Here is a 20,979-nt window from a genome sequence, read left to right as displayed (position 1 = left end):
TAACACTCATGTCATAAAAGTCCCAAACCTTTCATTTGTATTACTGTATACTGTTACTGTTTTGTTGCTGTTTATTACTGTTGTAACTTACCTACAGTCTCCTAAACATCTGAACAAGCTGGGGACTAGTGTAGAAATGACCTTTTAAACATAAACCCTCAATTCCTTATCATCTTAATAATAAATAGATAGAGAAATAACATACACCCATTCATGGTATAACCTCAAGCAAGAATGCCAGTGCTGTATGCAGCGTTTTCCTCCAGATGTGTTCACCTGTCTGGTCTCTACAACTTCCTGTCTGTCTCCATAAATCTGCAGTCTCTTTGTTAAATCTGGTATTTCTTGGCCATTGCACTTTCCTCCTCACCTCTGTCAGCAAGATCAAAAACAAGTGCAGGCTTGAAGTCCACAAGGACAACTGTATTTCTTTAGACCAGTCTGAGCATCTGGATGCTCTCTCCTATACATAAAGTCTTTAGCATCAAACCCACGTGCCTAAAAAGAGATCAGGTGAAGCCTAAGCAAATCATAACAACTATTGTCAGAGCCTCCCGCAGTGATGGTGTTTGATTTATGGTGTCAGACAACACAAAGCCATCTGTTGTTTGGTTTTGATAACACAGCAGATGAACTTGGGCTCTCATTGCAGGGCAGATGATCACTAGTAAGGGATCACAACTCAAACATAGCCACAAATGGGTCCAAATTACCGCTCTTGGGCTTTGTCATTTCGTCGGTTTTACCAGCCCCTGGTGGAAAAGTCATTTCTGGTTCTTTTGGGTCTCAGTTTCGAAATGTCAGGTTGCTATAGAAACAATGCCTCTCCTTCTGAAGTGATGCTAGTTCAAATTTACCCCCACGGCACTCTGTGGTATCAAGCTTCAAACAAGGTTCCTCAAAAGACTGAACCGAATTTTCTCTCTCCCTCTTGCTTTGGTCTCTTTTTCTTTACAGTCAATTGAACCAGGACAGCAGTTTACGTGGGAGAATTCCAACTTGGAGGTCAACAAGCCAAAGAACCGCTATGCCAACGTTATCGCTTACGACCACTCAAGAGTCGTTTTGACCCCTGTGGATGGTAAACACTGTTGACCTTAACCACTTCATTATGGTGACAGATGTGTAAATGTTTACCACAAATGCAGAGGCACGTGTTGGTTTAGTTCTTTAATATTTTGTGTTCTCCCTGCAGGTGTACCAGGCAGTGACTACATCAATGCTAACTACATTGACGGCTACCGTAAGCAGAATGCCTACATCGCCACGCAAGGCCCCCTGCCCGAAACCCTGAGCGACTTTTGGAGGATGGTGTGGGAGCAAAGAGCCACTACTATAGTCATGATGACTAGATTGGAAGAGAAGTCCAGGGTAAGAATGTAGTCATGTGTACATTGTAATCTTTACAATGCACCCAGCCTACCTCCAATTACACCCCTGTTGAGCACATGAGAACATAACACCATATGTTCAACCAATGCAATGATTCGCAACAGATTTTGGTACTAAAGAGCCCCACGTCCCTATAAAAGTCTGGTTACTGTGTGGTCTAGTGTTGCACTGTTGTACCGGGCACAGCAGCTGGGCAATAGCATCCGTGGTTGGTGAGAGAGCAGCTTTACATCAGATGTCATGTTTGACAGTAGATAACCAGTAACTCCTCTCCTAGGGAATTTGTGCACTCCGGTTATTTGATGGATGTAAGGTCAGATTGGAGGTAAGGACTTAAAGTCCATGAGATGTGTTGGCAGCACAAGCATGGTAAATGAGTAGGCTTTGGCTGTGCACCCATAAAACATGCTTAATGGTTGAAGGGAGTAAACACACCCCTGTGATGAAACCTCGATAGCAGATAGAAACAGCTGACCTAGTTTCACTACTGCCAGCTCTTTCTTAGACGTTAGCCTGAGGGAGAGACCATACCCTATGTTGTTTAAGGTTTATCTTTGTCTCTGGACTAAACGAAGAGCTCTATAAATGACATGCAGTTCGGCCGCATTTATGCATTTTTTAATAATGTTTGCTTTTAAAAGTTGGCCTTTATAAGCATTGCCCTGGATTTTGAAGAAGCGTCGTCCTTGTGAATTATGAGACACTTCCTGCCATAACTTATTTTCTTTCATTATTATTATTATTATATGTAAACAACATATCATGAAAATCAGACTTTTTCCATGTTTAAGTGCTATAATTGGGTCCCCAGTGCTACTATCAACCTAGAAAATGTGACAAAGAACAACCCAGTAGCTTGGTTTTGGTAAACCATTCTCTGCAAGCATGTAAAAATGGGTCATTGAAATTTGGCTCCCCTTGTGATGTCAGAAGGGGATAATACCACCCCTTAATCTGCACTATCCACCCATGGCGCTACCATTTAGTGCAGAAAGAGAATAATTGACAGCACAATTGAGTTTCAATTTCAACAAACCACCACCATTGCGTCACTGTTCATTGCATTTATCAGCTCATTTGCATTTAAAAGGGCACACCCAAAAACGGCATATTTTTGCTCCCACCTACAAAGTGGCAATTTTAACATGCTATAATAATTTATCGGTGGGGTATTTTGAGCTAAAGCGTCACATATGCACTATGTGGACACCAAAGACTTATTTTACATCTTTAAAAAATTCATCTATATAATCAGTAATGTTTATAGCACAACCTGTGCCAAAGTGAAACACTTGGGGTTTGTTCAAAACCTCTACGTTAAAGGGGACATTTCACAATAATTTTTTAAGATGTCAAATAAATCTTTGGTGTCCCCAGAGTACATATGTGAAGTTCTAGCAAAAAAAAACATATTGATAATTTATTATAACATTTTAAAATTGCCACTTGTGTGAATAAAAATGTGCCGTTGTTGGGTGTGTCCTTTTAAATGCAAATGAGCTGATCTCTGCACTAAATGGCAGTGCAGTGGTTGGATAGTGCAGATTAAGGCGCGGTATTATCCCCTTCTGACATCACAAGGGGAGCCAAATTTTAATTATTGTTTCACATGCTTGCAGAGAATGATTCACCAAAACTAAGTTACTGGGTTGATCTTTTTCACATGTTCTTTTTATGATGATAGAAGCACTGTGGATCCAATTATAACACTTAAACAGTCAGATTTTCATGATATGTCCCCTTTAAGTGTGAGTAATATAGCAGTAGTGGTTAATAAGAATTAAATATAAAGTATTTATACTTTAATACCTACAGCAGTCCTCTTGTTTTTGACTGTTCTTTACTCACCACTTATTCAACAGGTCAAGTGTGACCAGTACTGGCCTATCCGTGGCACAGAGACGTACGGGATGATCCAGGTGACCATGCTCGACGCTGTGGAATTGGCAACCTACAGTGTGCGCACTTTTGCCCTTTACAAGGTAATAAAAATAGTTTGTTGTTTTTTCTCTATAAAGCAATTTATATTTGCACGCCACTTAGCCACCTTCCTTCCAATGGTTTCAAACAGAACGGCTCTAGCGAGAAACGAGAGATCAGGCAGCTACAGTTCATGGCTTGGCCTGACCACGGAGTGCCTGAATACCCCACCCCCATCCTAGCCTTCCTGCGCAGGGTCAAGGCCTGCAACCCTCCTGATGCTGGACCCATGGTTGTGCATTGCAGGTGAGCACCGATCCCCAGTCTTCGATTTACTGCTGGTCTTTTCACTTTGTTCTGCTCTTATAAAACAATCTTTCCAAGTGAGCAGTTGCAACTGCAGATGGCAGAAACGCTTGTGAATTTGATTTATCACTACACAGTTTCTTTAGTGGGCTAACGGCTTTGTGTCTCGCAGCGCCGGAGTGGGCCGCACTGGCTGCTTCATAGTTATCGATGCCATGCTGGAACGCATGAAGCACGAGAAGACGGTGGATATCTACGGTCACGTCACGTGCATGAGAGCTCAGAGAAACTACATGGTGCAGACAGAGGACCAGTACATCTTCATCCATGAGGCCTTACTGGAGGCCGCCACCTGTGGGAACACCGAAGTTCCTGCCCGAAACCTTTACGCCCACATTCAGAAGCTTACTCAGCCACCGGCTGGAGAGACGGTCACATCCATGGAGCTGGAGTTTAAGGTGACCGCACAATGTCTTTTTAACTCATCTATACAGGAAATATATGTGCGCTTAGTCATTTTTATCATTAAAACGTTAAAATAATACACTATTTTGATTAAACCCCCATTATTACATGGCTCGTTGGAATGCTTGATTCTGATTGGCCAGTTTGCAGGTTTGTTATTCCCAGATAACAACCGCTCAAAACTAATAACACGTAATAACCTGGATGCTGCAAATCATTTCAACAGGAACCGTTTATTATTACACTTTTTTTTAAATAACTTTTAATTTGTTTTAACACAAATGACATCATATTTAGGTTAGTGACAAAAACAAGATGGCAAGATGAGAAATTCAAAAATCTGTTTTAAATGCATGCATTAGGTTTATTTCAGTGCACATAGTGTATTTATGTTAATTTTATGCAACAAAGCATTACATTTGCACCATTTTTATGAAAGTTAAGACTGAATGGACCTGAAAATGTCAACTTGTGTATCGGCCAATTGCGCCAAAGAATGAGAAATATTAAATATATTATCCACCTTAATGGCATGTAAGCATAATCATCAAAAAAAATTAAAATGGCATTTTATTGGTTATTTCTAAATGTAAATTTTTATGCGTTTTTGTAATAGGGTGAAAACAGCTCTGTTTTCTAAAAAATCTTTGACAAATGATGTAAAAATGCATGTAAAAAATCATATTACACTAAACTAGATGATTATATTTTATTTTACTAGTATATATTTTATTTTACTACAGACAAATATTTTTTCAAAATGAAATAAAACCAGAATTTTTAGACTTGGTTCTCAAAAAAGAGAATGTATGCAAGCAATCTGTATTTAGCTATTTATTTTGAGATTTTAACCTTTTACATTTAATTGAACCATACGGACACAAAATAATTAACTTCACGTCAATGACCCGTTTACAAATGATTAAACCAAATAGTGTGTTCATGACATTTGAATGTCTTGTTTTATCTTAAAAATAAAAGTTTTCTCCAGGAAGTATATATAATGTTCCTTACCTTACTTATGCGATAAATAGCCATGTAATAATCAGTATTATGTAAAGGCAGCTGGTTGTTATTGCAAATTATACCACATGATTATTTTTTGATAATCGCACACCTGACCTGTCAAATGTCCTAAAATAACCACTATAGAGCAATGTCTGTGATAACCGTGGTATAAGCAGAATAATTGACTCCAGTCCTTTTTAAATAATTGTATTGTTGTATCGCATCACCTTGGGTGTATTTACGAATAATTTGATGGCCCATCATCAATTATTCCTTACATAAGCTCCTAAAGTTTGATGCACACTGTCAGGGCTTATTTTTGCGATAACAGCCAGCTGCCTAATACATTTTCCCTTACTTATCAGACTCAAAAAATAAATAAATCACGGCTGACTTCGAATAACCCATTTTAAAAATGACATTGAAAACCAAAACAGTTTGCATCCACACTATGCCAAAGATGCCTGCTAGTGAACCAGCACAGCATAAATATAAAAATAACTTTTAACACACCCTGAGGCGAACTTGTCCAAGACACTATAAAAGTTTTTGACAACTTCGCTGCTCCATCTGTGAATAGTGTGTATGGAGTCCATATGAACAGCGGTATAACTATGATGCTCACCTCAAAGTGGCTACTACTGTAGAAGCAGAAGCAGCATCTGGTGCAGAGATTGGAGTTGTAAACCCCGTACAGACACAGCTTGTAGTAGAGCCAATGGTCTCTATGCGCTTTCTGCTGATGTCCATCTGTGCCTTCTCTTCCCCGCTGCCAGTAACGCCTTCGCTTTTCCAGTCAGCCTGTTAAACCCGGCACAAAACTCTAATCTCACTTCCCTTCACCTGCATTCACAATAACAGTCCCTGCATTTTAAATGATTATTTTTAGGGGGGTTCACTGTTCGAAAGCCATCTAAACCCTGCTTTGTTTCCACAGAGGCTCGCCAACTCCAAAGCCCACACCTCACGATTCATCAGCGCCAACCTGCCCTGCAACAAGTTCAAAAACCGGCTGGTCAATATCATGCCCTTTGAATCAACACGGGTGTGCCTCCAGCCAATCAGAGGAGTGGAGGGTTCTGACTACATCAATGCCAGCTGTATCGACGGATACAGGTAGCTGTTCATGCAAATTTCCTTGGCTTCAGTTCAATACAATTTTTCTGGTTTGGTAAATTAAGTCACTGGTTAGTAGATATTTTTCATACCCATTGTAGATAGTAAATGTAGCTAACCTCAGCACTCTATAGGAAGCAGTTAAGTCACCTGCTGTTAGACCAGATATGTTGTTATTCATGGCAGGTCACTAATGGCGCTTTTCCATTGCTTAGTACCCCACCGTTTGGGTTGAGTCAGCTTACTTTTGGGGGTTTTCCACTGGGTGCAGTGCATAGTACCACCTTGGTTGGGGTTCCAAGCAAGCTAAGCTGATACCAAAAACGTGACGTGAAAACACTGTAGATCACTGATTGGTCTGAGAGAATCATCACTAACAGCGTCGTCGCTATAATGTAAAAGATTGCTATGCTATAAGTTCCCATACTCCCTTTAGCGATTAAAAACATCCACAGGTTGAGAATTAGAAAAACCATACCAGTTATTTTCCAGACTTGCAGTTTGTGGCGGCACATTTGTGATGCATATATGCTTAAATGCAACTTTAAATTAGGCTCAGAGGAGCGTGTCAACTGATGCCACCTGTGTTTGTACAGAAACTGTCATGTGAGACAGAGGTAGTGATAAACGCGATGTGCAAACATCTATTTATGGTGGTCGATTTTAATTTTGAGAAATAATTTAATGTATGGGAACGTACAACAACGTTCTCACTTGTATGATGTCACAGCAGTAGGCAGCGCAAATATAACGACACGCCTATAATCCCTCCCATTACAAAGTGATACTAAACTCGATGGAAAAGTAACCAAGCCAAAGTGAAGTGAGCTGACCTGACCTAAAACGTGGGGTACTATACAATGGAAAAGCGCCATACGGGGGGCAAACGTAGGACAATTCTATAGGCTCACACACTTTTGGGGCCCCAAAGATAATTTTTATTAATAGTAACATGTGTGGTAGTGGGCCCAACCTTGTATACATTCATAGGGCCCAAAATTGCTAGTTGTGCCCTTGATTCACGGTAGCTATCCATAAACATGCCTATAAGCTTTAATTCAGCAAAATTGCATTGCTTCACCATGGCAGTAGCGGAAATTGAGTTTAGAAGCAGACAGGTGCATTGATAAATTTCACTCTTAATACATTTCAAAATGAGAACAAATTGTTAAATCAAGCTTGCATAGATAGCAGCTTCTCCCTTCTTGCACTTGCATACCTTGATTCTGGTATTTTTTTGGGGGGGGGACACAACGGGAACCAGAAGAATTGTTATTATTGATACTGAGACTGTTATTTCAAGCTGTACATTTGTTGAGCTCTCTTTGTTCTTCTCTGCTCATAGCGTACTACATAACCGTACATAGTAAATAAGACGATCCATAACTCTTTTATCCCCACTACAATATTCAGTCGGCAGCACAGTGTAGTTTGTCTACACATTCTGAGCCTTCACATTGTTTTGTTCCTTTACTGTGTCTGACAGCTGTTTATTGAATTACAAAGGGAGATGCTCTCAATGGGCTAAGCGCTTGAGAAAATCAGAATGCCAAGAAAGAAAAGGCCAGTCGTGTTTGCCGTAAAACGGCGCGTGGGCACGAAATGTCACAGAGTGTGTGAAAGAAATGTCTGGGGGCTCGATATATCAGCCCCTCTCGTTTGAATTAAAACTTAATGAGCGCTACTGCAGAGAAGCTCAACCTAAGCATATGCGTAATTGACACCGGTCTCCTTTTTAAACGAGATCGATTTCAACGCGGTTCTTCGTTAATTTCTCCTGCTTTTGGGTCTGTCGGCTTTTAGTCTTTTCAAAGGCCGACGATTAAGTCGCTTTTTAACATCACATTAATGTGGTAAGCACAAAAACGCGCCTGACCTTCTTGCTGTTTTCTAATAGCCACCCAAAAAGAGCCCAGACGGCTAAAACAAGACAAAATTTGGGATATCAATGACAATTTTATAGATGTCTAACCGTATCCTAAAAAATAAATGAAATTAAACAAAACTTGTAATCACTGTTGACATGATTAGGGTATCATACATCTCACAGTTGATTGCGCCAAAACTGGCATATTACCAAATACAAGTATATTTTGGCTAGATGTAGTTTACTTATAGCCAGATTATGTCGGGTAAAATTACGGCTAATTCTTGCTGCGTTTTTTGACAGAGGGAAAGCCTCCAATAAAACAACTGCATGATTAATACAGAGATAATTAAGTTTCATCAAAGCCAGTAGAGGGGTGTGTTTAAGCCTTGGAATGGCTTTCTCTCTCCATCTCTTTTTCTCTCCCATTTCTTGATTTGCCGGGACAAGGCTCCCAGCACACTTTAATCTCCCAGTTCCATGTTATTGGCCCGCCTGTAGCACCTTCATTAGTTGCTAACCCGTGGCTCTGTTTGTATGAGACAGTGGTGGCCTGTTCATTGTAAAAGCTGTTTTTCTAGCAAGGCACACTGCTGCCACCTAGTGGCCATGTTAAATATTACTGAATTTAACCATCAGCCTCACTAGTTCAAAAATAAACTTTAAGACAACAAAGACTATAGTTTCAGTATAGGTGAAGCACAGCTGTTTAGTAGTTACTTTTAAAGCTCATGTGATAATCAAAAAGTGTTCAGGGTCTTTAAAGATGGTTTCGTGTGTGTCCACAGACAGCAGAAGGCCTATATTGCCACTCAGGGCCCTCTGGCGGAGACCACTGAAGACTTTTGGAGGATGTTATGGGAGCACAATTCCACTATTGTTGTGATGTTGACCAAACTCAGAGAAATGGGACGGGTAAGATTATGCCATATGAATAGTTAAAGTCAACATGACATAACTTTTTACAATCTTGTCTCTTTTTATTTTACTTGCTGCAATGCTTTTAAGAAGAAAATTATCTTAAAGGAATATTCCATTTTCTTAAAAGAAAAATCCAGATAATTTACTCACCACCATGTCATCCAAAATGTTGATATCTTTCTTTGTTCAGTCCAGAAGAAATTATGTTTTTTGAGGAAAACATTGCCTGATTTTTCTCATTTTAATGGACTTTAATAGAGCCCAACATTTAATACTTAACTCAACACTTAACAGTTTTTTTCAACTGAGTTTCAAAACGAGGCATAAGGGTCTTATCTAGCAATACGATTGTCATTTTTGACAAGAAAAATAAAAAATATGTACTTTTAAACCGCAACTTTTCGTCTAGGTCAAGTCCAGCGCGACCTAATGTAAATGCGTAGTGACGTAGGGAGGTCACGTGTTACATATATAAAACGCACATTTGTGGACCATTTTAAACAATAAACTGCCACAAAGACATTAATTAGTATCATTCCACATACAACAACGTAAGAACGGTCCTCTTTCAAGACGCTTGTAAACACTGGGGCGGAGTTTCGCGTTCGTCCTCTGTGACCTCTTGACGTCATGACGTATTACGTGGGGTCAGCTGGCGCATCATGACCGGATCTACATGACGAGAAGTTGTGGTTTAAAAGTGTATATTTGTTATTTTTATTGTCAAAAATGACAGTCGTTTTACTAGATAAGACCCTTATGCCTCGTTTGGGATCGTTTATAGTCCTTTGAAACTCTGTTGAAAAAAAACGTTAAGTGTTGAGTTAAGTATTAAATGTTGGGCTCTATTAAAGTCCATTAAAATGAGAAAAATCCTGCAATGTTTTCCTCAAAAAACATAATTTCTTCTCGACTGAACAAAGAAAGACATCAACATTTTGGATGACATGGTGGTGAGTAAATTATCTGGATTTTTCTTTTAAGAAAATGGACTAATCCTTTAACTATCCTGCTTTCATCACTAAGTCATCTTTTTTGTAAACAGCCCCTTTCAACCACTTTGGTCTATTTTGATATGAAGCACTTGCTTCAAAAAATTCATTCATCTAGTACTGCCCTACATTTATTTTCTTGCTGAATATCCTGTTTTCCATAGAAGTACTTCACATTACAGCAGTGAAATAGGTTATGCATGATGTTTGATGTTGAGTTGAAGTTTCACATTTTTTTACTTTTTCCTCTCTCTCTGACACTTTTCTATGTCTATATCTGTAGGAGAAGTGCCATCAGTACTGGCCTGCTGAGCGCTCCGCCCGCTATCAGTACTTTGTGGTGGATCCCATGGCTGAATACAACATGCCCCAGTACATACTGAGAGAGTTCAAAGTCACAGATGCCAGGGTACGTGTCCTCACTCCCTCATTCACTGGGTGCAGCTTTTCATCCCACATCAATCTGCCATCATTCTGTAATAATCAGCCTGTATCTTCAAGAGGAGCGTCATTTGTCTTTTTATTTCAAATTAAAGTCACTTAAAGTCACACACTTAAAGTTATTTTTGGGTATTGCCGGAGTGTTGCCGGCGGTGGATGTTTCACACGAACCCAGCGCTCTAACTTCCTGCAGTGTGGGAGCTAGTGTTGGTCTTTCTGCAAACTAGACTTTAAAGGTCACCCATTATGCAAAATCCACTTTTACAAGGTGTTTGGACATAATGTGTTTAGGCAGTGTGTGCACACAACCACGCTACGTTGAAAACAATCCACTCGCTCCTTGTTTTTTTATCTCCATTAAACCAAAGCAGTCTCAATAGACATGCCATTTTGATTCTTTTATCAATGTGAGGTCACATTGATAAAGCCCCGCCCACTTATAGTCCTGTATTAGCATATTTTCCACTCTCAGCGAGTTGTACTCTATTCAGTAGATACTATTGTCTCAGACTGTATTAATCAGATCTATTTTAACTGAAAGCGTTCACTGTTAAATTTGCATTTAAAGGTACAGACATTTAAACAGCACATTTTTGCTCCCAACCAAATAGGGGCATTTTGGACATGCTATAATAAATGATCTGTGGCAGTGACGGCTCGTGACTGCTCTTCCGAGGAAGTGCTAATTCAAAATAAGTGTTTGGATTGCCACGTGTGTGGTTCCCTTTTCCAAAACATGTGTCCTGCGTGTCGAGAGATCATGTGTGCTTATTTGTCAAAATAAGTGCATACGCGTCAAAACCGTTTATGATAAAAGAGACGCTCACGTTCACAAAATACATGCTAGACACTTCCTTAACAGTAAACTCTGATTACGCATGAGATTATGCGAGTATCTGGCAAACGCGAGCGTCTCTTTTATCATAAACCCTTTAGACGCCTCTGCTGCAGGCACTTATTTAGGCATGACATGTGATGCACACACAATCTCTCAAAGAGCAGAACACATATTTTGAAATTACGAACCACACACACGACAAGCTACATACATGTTGTGACGAACTTCGCATCGTGCGCTTCAAAAAAAGAAGTCGCCGGCCACCACTGATCTGTGGGGTATTTTGAGCTGAAACTTCAGACACACTCTGGGCACATCTGGGACTTAAATTACATCTTGTAAAAAGGCCATACTTGGTACCCTTTAAATAGGCCCACGGTTCAGCTTGTAGCTAAACATGTACACACACAGCTCGTCAACAAATGTTCATACTGTAACCATATGGACATAGACTTCTAGAGCCAGCTAGTTCTCCATACCAGAACTCCTTTCTGCACTGATACATATTGATCACCATCATCGTAATAAATTATTGTTCTCTCAATTTCCTTCAGGATGGCCAGTCCAGAACCATCCGCCAGTTCCAGTTCACCGATTGGCCAGAACAGGGAGTGCCTAAAACTGGTGAAGGATTTATCGATTTCATTGGCCAAGTTCATAAAACCAAGGAGCAATTTGGGCAGGACGGACCAATCACTGTGCACTGCAGGTATGGGGTTTACTTTAAAGGACAAGTTAATGGTGCACAGGAACAATCCTTCCTAAAATGCATTAAACTTTCGTTTACAAAGACGTGAAACTCACAGAGTGGTCAGGGGTGTTCACTGATATGCTCACACAAAAATCGCTGCAAAAGATGCTTTCCAACAGCTGTTTTAGCATTCGTTGTTAACTTGTGGACCTATTTTTCCAAACACCTCACACTCGTATATTCTTCCGCTGAGAGCTTGAATAATAGAAACTCCAGCCCAGGTGGTGGCACTAATCCGCCATTGCCAATTGCAAGAATAGAAACAAAGTTCCTGGCGCGGAGTAATACCGTACCTCACAGCACAACTAATACAAGTCAATGGAGTTGGTAAAAACTACGATAAAACCTGTTGGAATGCGTCTTTTGGAGCGATTTTTGTGTGAGCATATCAGTGAACACCCCTGACCACTTAGTGAGTTTCACGTCTTTGTAAACAAAAGTTTAATGCATTTTAGGAAGGATTGTTCCAGTGCACCATTAAACCCATTGTAGAGGTCTGAGCTGAAACACAAACACGCGAAAATTCTCAGGGCAGCCGCAAATGTCGAAATTTCAGTCAAAACCATTCTATTTCATCATAAGCAATCTGTAAACAGGGCTTTAAGTCTAAGGGGCTGTTTACACTTGGCATTAACATGCGTTTTCATCGATCGGATCACAAGTGGACGACGTTAATGCCAGGTGTAAACGGTGTTCAAAACGTTTTGAATGTGTCCACTTTCGACCACTTTCAACCACATCCAGAGGTAGTCTAAACCACTTTCGATCCGATCGCTTTGGAGTTGCGGAACGCAATGTGGTTGAATGTGTTCGAACAGCCACACGCGACCGCCTTCTCTCCACCCATTTATCTAATCTGAGGTATTAAACACAAGTTTTACATCTTTTTATGACTTCTGGCGTGAACATACGGTGAACAGCGCTATTTTTAGCCTTTCATTGATAAAACTACTGCGGGTGTTCTCCGTAGTTTCGTTTTGAAAGCAGGTAAAGTTGCGCGATCCTAATTCATCAATTGCACTGAAAATTCAGAGAAACGTACAACAAATAAACGTACAAAACACTGTGCAGCATGTTTACTTGCTAAACAAGCAGCGGGCTCTGACATAATATAAGTTCGCGTCCATATAAACTCATAATTACTCCCGCTCGCGTTTAAATGACAGCAGAGAGACTCGCCCACCGTCTCATGGACCGTCCCCTCACAGTATTCAGGACAGAAGCGGTCGAAAGTGGACAAAAGAGACGGATTTAAATACCAGGTGTAAACGTAATGTGTCTCTCTCGTCCACTTGTGATCCGATCGATGAAAACACATCTTAAAACCAAGTGTAAACAGCCCCTAAAATACCGAACTTGTCCTTTAATCAATAAGAGATGGAAAATTGTAAATATGTAAGCCACAATATGTAAGGAATGATGAACAGTTAGTAATTATTGCAAAATAAACAAAGACGGGTCTCCATAAAAACTAAAAAGGTCTTGTATCACTCTAAAAAGGTAATTTTTTGATTAACAATAGTTTATCCTGGTTATTACATGGCTACCTTCCATATAAATAAATAGATATAAAATATTTGTTTAAGATGTTTACAGATTATTGCAATCAAGCGTTCCAGACAGCCATATAAAAATGTTGGAATACTTTATTTAAAAATGAAACGTACAATTATGTCCACAGTTATATACTTAAGCACGTAGTCTTGCTAAACATAGTTTATTTGACTCATACATGTATGCAGACGTTCGATGCATGCGCATTATGATAAAATGCAATGCATCTCCTGAGCTACATGCTACATTCTCTTGTAGGCGCATACATATACAATGTTCGCATGATTTTAACAGATCCTGATGAAAATTGCATCACACGCACTGTATGCGGACCCTCGCGTACGCATAAAACATGTACCATATTATGGCCTATAACTATGTGTGTCAAATAAATCTTTGTTTTTTATTTTTTATCGTAATGAAATGGATTGATTCTGTTTTATATTGCAATGTGACATTTTAAATGTAATATTAGTTGGTTTATTTATTTTTATCACCACTTCACAAATTTCCTTTAGTTGCATAATGATTTCCTCCAGATCTGCGAAGCCCCAGCTGGGAATGCCTGTAGTGCTATGTGACATAAGTCTTTACCCTGGAGCTTGTGTTAATGGATGCTGTTGTTTTTCAGTGCTGGAGTAGGACGGACAGGTGTTTTCATCACTCTCAGTATTGTCCTGGAGAGGATGAGATATGAGGGTGTGGTGGATCTGTTCCAGACAGTTAAGACTCTGCGCACACAAAGGCCTGCCATGGTGCAGACAGAGGTACGCTGCAATAATAATATCACCTGTCTAGTAGTTAAAGCCACGTTAGCTGCGAACCGGGCATTTATAATTCATATTTCATATCAAAACCCCCGTAACATAATCTGACATGTAGTTCAGTTGATATGTGTGCACTACAAAGCGGTAATAACGGAGTGTGGGGTCTTTGTCACGTCTACTCAGTGTTGTTAGTTAAGATGTCTTTTTATCATGCTGACACATGTTAATATTTACCTCTAGGACCAGTACCAGCTGTGCTACAGAGCGGCTTTGGAGTACCTGGGGAGCTTTGATCACTATGCAACGTAACCACTCGTGGACAATATAGCCCTCTGGTACAACTCTTCAGGAGTGCACCAAAAGTGTTCCTTCTGAGCCACCATTCCACACCCTGCCCCATCCTGTACAGAGAGCTGGGGGGCCGGTTAACCAATCACAGCAGAGATTGCTTTAAGAAATATAGACAACTCTCTTTCAAGAAGCACCATCTTAAAACTACATTCTAGTTTTTCTCTTTAGCATACGCCAACCCACACTACAGTCGGAGTACTGGTAGCACTAAATCCTTTATGTTTCTTTCTTTTCCGTTCGAAATCACGATTACCATTTGTTATTATTTTAAAAATTCAGTATGACAATATTGTTATTATTTTTATTTAGAGTATTTGTTTTAATCGTCTTTTTAACATCATTTGTCTTAATTGCCTTTTTTTTGTGGGTCAACCTTTTTTAATTGGTACTGTTTTATTTTCTTTATATAAATAGGTTATTTTAGCACAATGACATGTGTTTTTAACATGTTCCTAATACTAATACCAGAGAACTTTTGTTCTCCAAGCTGCTGATGGTTTGAATTTGTAACATGATTTTATAATTTCTTTCTTCGTTATGTATAATTGGTCTTATTGGGCTAAAAAGAGCGGGTTCACTTTGGAAAAGCCTTTATTGTTTTGTCAACGAAAAAGAGAAATCTGTGCATTTGGGTTAGTGGTACTAAACTTAAAGTTTGGTTAAAGAAAACAAATCGGACTGTATAGAAACTTAGCAGAGGTTAAATACAACATGATTTGCGAAGAATAAAAGTCCAACTTCTTTCTGATTGGAGTGCATTTACAGTGCATGTACACGACCCTCACGACCCGCCTCTCCGGGATCCTTAAAAAACCCGATAATGAAATGAGACCAATCGCCATTGGCACCTGTACAGTATAAACCACTCCCCCGAGGGAGAGTCGGCTCTGTTAATCCAACTCTTCTTTTTATACAGAAATATATATATATACATAAATTTATAATTATAAATAAATATGAATACTATTATAGATACAGTATATAAACAGCTTCTGCTCTATTGTCAATAATTCTCTCGAAACGTAATCCTGGATTTTCTTGATATACCAACATAGAGAAAACAACACAAGAGACTGCTGTCTGTGAATCTTTTAATGGTACAAAGTTATATCTACTGTATTATCTACGCACCCCGGGAATTTGCTGGTTTTCTCTGTTGGGGTGGGGCAGCACAACTCAAATGATAAACTCTTTCTACAGTACGTCATTTCATGCCTGCTCAAATACAACTGGCACGTTAAAGAGAGACCTGGCCATACGTTCAGCATATGTTGGCAAGTCCATTTTTACCTTGTGAATGATTAGTGCTGTAGAGGTCCGATCTGTTGTATACACAGTCTGTTTTCTATTTGTTAATAAGACAACTGGAATAAAAAATGTTGCAGGATAAACTCCTTGATGTTAATAAAGTTCAGTAATTGGTTTTTGTACAAAATTTTGTCTGTTTGTATTATTCCTAATAAATATATATATACACTGGGTGTTGCATATCAGGAAGACATGATCATTTGTATAGTTATTAACAGCATTTTATTTTTGCTTCATGCAAAGTAAATATTATTAAGCATAGTCATGGTACTAAAGTATTGCATTCAAACGTTTGTATTCAATGGTAAACAGGGTTTTCTGGGATAGACAATGTAGTTATTCAACAAATAACGACATGTTCTTTGGTTTTCCGTCATAAATAACCAAGCAGACAATTATAGGCAGACAATAAATTGTGTAACACTTTACAATACGGTTGTATTTGTTAACATTAGGAAATGCATTAGCTTACTCAAGTAACAATAAGCAATATAGTTTTTCATAATTTATTCATTTTTGTTAATGTAAGTTTGTAATGGCAATACAGTTATTTGTGTTAGGTCATGGTGCATTAACTAATGTCAACAGATACAACTTTTGATTAAAAAAAAAATGTATTAGTAAATGCTGAAATGAACATGAACTATTAATAATGCTGTAGACATTTGTTCATTGTTAATTCATGTTAGCTAATGAAGTAACTAATGTTTGCAAATACAACCTTATTGTAAAGTGTTCCATAAAATGTCTACATCTATATTGCATCATTGGATTCTCTGTTAAACTTGCTTTCAGGTTTTAATGATGACTCATCTAGAATAGCTGGAATACTAATAGCAAAACTGTAATATAATGTCTTTTTTTATGATGACCTTATGACTACTTTGTGTGAAAAGGCATTTCACGCAATATTTAAACTGGAGTTTAATGCTTATTCAAATTGGAAACTACAATTTTTGTATTCACGCAGTCTTCAAAACAAAGACTGTAGACACAAGTGAATAAATAATTTATCAAATAAATACAGCAATTGTTACTTGTAATAATCTACAAAGATAAAGAGTTCATCATGTCAAGTCGCAGATTTATTATTAAGGACAATTTATTTATGCTGTGCTGATATACATAATTATTTTGTACCGTTCCTCCTACATTATATATTTTTTAATGACGTCTTGCTGATTTTCTTGCTGACGTGTCATAGTCATTTGTTTGTCACAGTTTGTGATTAATCCATTATCTTGATTTGCACTGAATAATTGACAAGAAATTAAATTAAATAGTAAATTAATAATCTAAAGTTGTAAAAGCTTTACATACTGCAAATTATTTATTCAAGTTTTAGACTGAGCCTTTCCAAAGGTGGTTTTAAAGAGCACCAATTATCCTATTCACGATTTTACATTTCCTTTGGTGTGTAAGTGTGTATTAGTACATGTTAACGATATGTAAAAGGTACAAACCCCAAGGTAAACGATGACGCGTGTTATTGTTTCTAATGTAAACCTCTTTTCTTGGACTACAAAAAACACACAGATTGTAGGCAACAGTTTACTTCCTGGGCCTGTTGACGTGGACAAGACCGACTTTATCATAATTCCTCCCGTCATGTTGTTTCAACCACCATGTTTCCATCACCATGATTTTATTGCATCAAAAACGAGTGATGGAAATGCCAAAATTTCGATTAAACATACCTTAACTCAAAAAGTTTATACGCTCACTTGAGGTGTTTTTTGATTTATGTGAAAAAGAGTACCTGCGAATAATGGGAGATGGAAATGCATTTGCCAAATTAATTCTGACTTAGTGAACATTAAACCCACGTGAGTGATCGTCTAGCTTTTTTTGCTGCAGTTATCTTACCATATGCGGCTTGATACGTTGCAATGTCCTTGCTGCAAGTGCCTTCATCAAAAATGCTGCATTCCTTCTGTGCACAGCATTTAGTTTGGCAATTACAAGTTGCACGGCTAATAAATTTATTACTTTTCCCCATTGTGACCACATGCAGTCTTATCTTCATTTTCCACACATACCTTGTTTTGTTTACTGTTGGTTACCCCTGCTGTAAAAACCAGCATGCCATCAAGACCAGCATATGTTGTGTTTTGGTGCTGGTTTGCTGGTTTTGAGCGGGTTTAGCTACTGGTCATCAGCATACCAGAATCAGCACCAGCATCCCATGCTGGCCATACCAGCAAGACGAGCATATGTTGTGTTTTGGTGGGAATTATGCTGGTCTATGCTGGTTTTTCAGCAGAGACTACCAATACCACCGTCAATTGCTCAAACAACTTAAAGTAAATTCACCTAAAACCTTTTCATTTTTGGTGAATTTTGAAAAGATTCGCTTCACGTTTGGGTGGAAACCCAACTACTGTCTTTTGTTGTTCTTGTGGTTTTCTAGTTACTATGGGAGTGGATGGTAACCTCAGTGGTGACAAAATTCTTTGGGTTCTGAAGAACAACAAAAGACAGTAACCAAAAAACCCTTTCACCCAAAAGTGTTAAATAACGAGTTAATAATAAAGAAATTTAGGGTGAACTTTCAATTTAATATCACAATATTTTAAATACATTTACTTCACTGATGCATATCTGTACAGCAGTGGTGGCCGGTGACTTCTTTTTTCGAGGGCGCACGATGTGAATTTCGTCACAACATGTATGTAGCCCGTCTTGAAATTGTGTGGTTTGTAATTTCAAAATATGTGTTCGGCGCATCTTGTGACATAACACACATAATACTCCGAACAACTATTTTGAATTTGCGCCCCTCGGAAGAGCAGTCACGAGCCACCACTGCTGTACAGGCCTTCTTTTAGCATCAATAACCTTTTCAAAAGCCCTGTATTGCAGTCTTCATCAGACTCTCTTTATTGTCTATCAGTAGTTTGATGACCACTCTCTTATCTCATCTCTTTCTTGTGCTTTTTCACACACTGCATCAGTTCTAAAGCAGCTGCATTAGCTTTTATACACCTGTACTTTTCTTCCCATCATCCCACATCTGGTGATATCTTGAGCTCTCTCTTACCTCCTTTAAAACCAGCTTTTCACTTTCTTTAAACTTTATGATGCGTTTTATTATTTATAATAAAGCTTTATTATGTTTTAAGACACACCTGCATGCATCTTCTCAATGAAACCAGTAGTTGTCTTTTCATGCTGGCTTAAATTTTGTAATCCATTCTAACATAGGAGACAAGAGGTGATGTTTATTTTGGCTGTCACAGCGTTAGTTTATGAAAAGAAATTGAGATTTCTATAATTATCTTTAGATAATCCTGTGGTGGTGGGGGGTGGTAATTTTGTGTGGTATATTTTTTTAGGAGAAACAAAAACATTTCAAAAAGAAATACAACACAACCACATTGTCAGTAGGAGTGTGATTGCGCATGTATGAGGAAAGTAAATAGTTAATATAAAACAAACCATGCAAGATAATATTTTAATATGATGTTTCTGAATTATTAAAGGACCTATTAACCCTTAATGAATAGAATACATTGTTAACTTTTAATACGCCATACAGACTACACAGACAAAAAGTGAGAAGCGTTTATGCATTACTTTATTTACGTTACAACCAGAGTCGTATAATAACAGAGTTACGAAACGCTTTGATCTCGCCGCCGCGCGGTCACGTGATTCATGTAACGTTCTACAGTTCCAAACCAAGCAGGGCTGTCAATCTGTTTGCATAGGTTTTCAGCTATTTTAGGTAAATATTAGCTTGTAATGGGAATTGATCACTATACTTACTGTGTTTATAACGGTTTTTTTACTAGGGAGTGATGGAAATACAGTAAATCAGTTAATAAAGATAAACAGTTAATTGTGACCCAAATGTAACTGTGGTTATCTATACCAACTACAGCAACACCGTTTATCTTTTATTTTTGTAGCAAAATATGGCTATCAATCTGCTAAAAACATAATTCCTACACTTTTACTATATTAAAATCACAAAAAAGATCGCCAACGCGGTAATTTGTAACAGTGAAGCATAACAGAAACACACTAAATTCATATTTTAAATTCACATTAAATGTTAATATAATCATACATGATTTTCGAGGATACATCACTCGTATTACTTACCAAACACAATGAAACACATAGCAGCCAGCATTGTGAAGCAGTGTGACTTATAAGGCATTTGTCGCTGTTGCCCCCTAGTGTTACTCGATATATATATAAAAAAGATAAGTATAAAGTAGATGGCCACCAGTAATAAAATATTAAACCATTAAATCTATATTATTCACACATTATACACAACTCATTAAAATATAAAAATTTTACTAGTTATTATTAACGATAATCATTACCTACCGCAGAGTTCATAAAATATCACTTTTGACTATATTAAAACCTCTCGACGCGCACTAGCTCGCGCACCTAAAGACGTCAGTTTTTTTTATGCTGCTAACAATATATATATAGCCTACTGTGTATAAACAACAATAATAATAACACTACTACACATCGTTTAAAAGGTCTAAGGGTTTAGCATCAGTGTATGGTGTCCGTTTTGAGATTAAACTGCTCTAGTATCATAAATATAGTATTTTATTACAGAAGTCCAGATAACAACATGCATAATATAAACTGACTCCTTACCTTTGTGCTGGTATAAGGAACGCGAATCGAATCCAGTCTGTTTCAGATGTGTGAATAACCCATAAAAACTCTCCAACAAAGTACATCCAATGACCATTTTTGTCCACAAATGCGTATAATCCGTGAAATATGGATATATTTTCCATTGTTTACATCAGATTTCAGATGCACGTCTTGTAATAGATTATAATATACAATCTGAGGACTATTTACATCCATCGTAACACTTGTATATGAGATCACACTCGCGTTCAAAACCAGCGCTCAAACTTGATTGTACAAGTAGGCGGGAGTATAATACATAATATCCAAACAGCGCTGTCAAATATCGTGACGTCATCTGACTCGCGCGT

At 38.2% G+C, this 20,979-nt stretch overlaps 1 protein-coding gene across 7 annotated transcripts in view; it reads left to right on the top strand.

Annotated features, from left to right (window-relative positions):
* Window positions 1–16,124, top strand: part of ptprfb (protein tyrosine phosphatase receptor type Fb) — a 214,825-nt gene extending 198,701 nt beyond the window's left edge. For all 7 annotated transcript variants that reach the window (XM_065276015.2, XM_065276020.2, XM_065276018.2 and 4 more), the window contains 11 exons: window positions 958–1,081; window positions 1,196–1,371; window positions 3,255–3,374; window positions 3,464–3,618; window positions 3,791–4,076; window positions 6,029–6,207; window positions 8,863–8,989; window positions 10,271–10,396; window positions 11,821–11,975; window positions 14,203–14,338; window positions 14,579–16,124. In XM_065276015.2, coding sequence (XP_065132087.1) covers window positions 958–1,081; window positions 1,196–1,371; window positions 3,255–3,374; window positions 3,464–3,618; window positions 3,791–4,076; window positions 6,029–6,207; window positions 8,863–8,989; window positions 10,271–10,396; window positions 11,821–11,975; window positions 14,203–14,338; window positions 14,579–14,647 — 1,653 coding nt within the window. In that variant the 3' untranslated portion in view covers window positions 14,648–16,124. The remainder of the gene's footprint in view (window positions 1–957; window positions 1,082–1,195; window positions 1,372–3,254; window positions 3,375–3,463; window positions 3,619–3,790; window positions 4,077–6,028; window positions 6,208–8,862; window positions 8,990–10,270; window positions 10,397–11,820; window positions 11,976–14,202; window positions 14,339–14,578) is intronic.
* Window positions 16,125–20,979: the final 4,855 nt, after the last annotated feature.

Source organism: Paramisgurnus dabryanus, chromosome 6 (assembly GCF_030506205.2).
Source record: "Paramisgurnus dabryanus chromosome 6, PD_genome_1.1, whole genome shotgun sequence".
NCBI classification, from domain to species: Eukaryota; Metazoa; Chordata; class Actinopteri; order Cypriniformes; family Cobitidae; genus Paramisgurnus; species Paramisgurnus dabryanus.
Note: the sequence above shows the minus strand (reverse complement) of the source record. Positions and strands in the feature narration are given on the sequence as shown.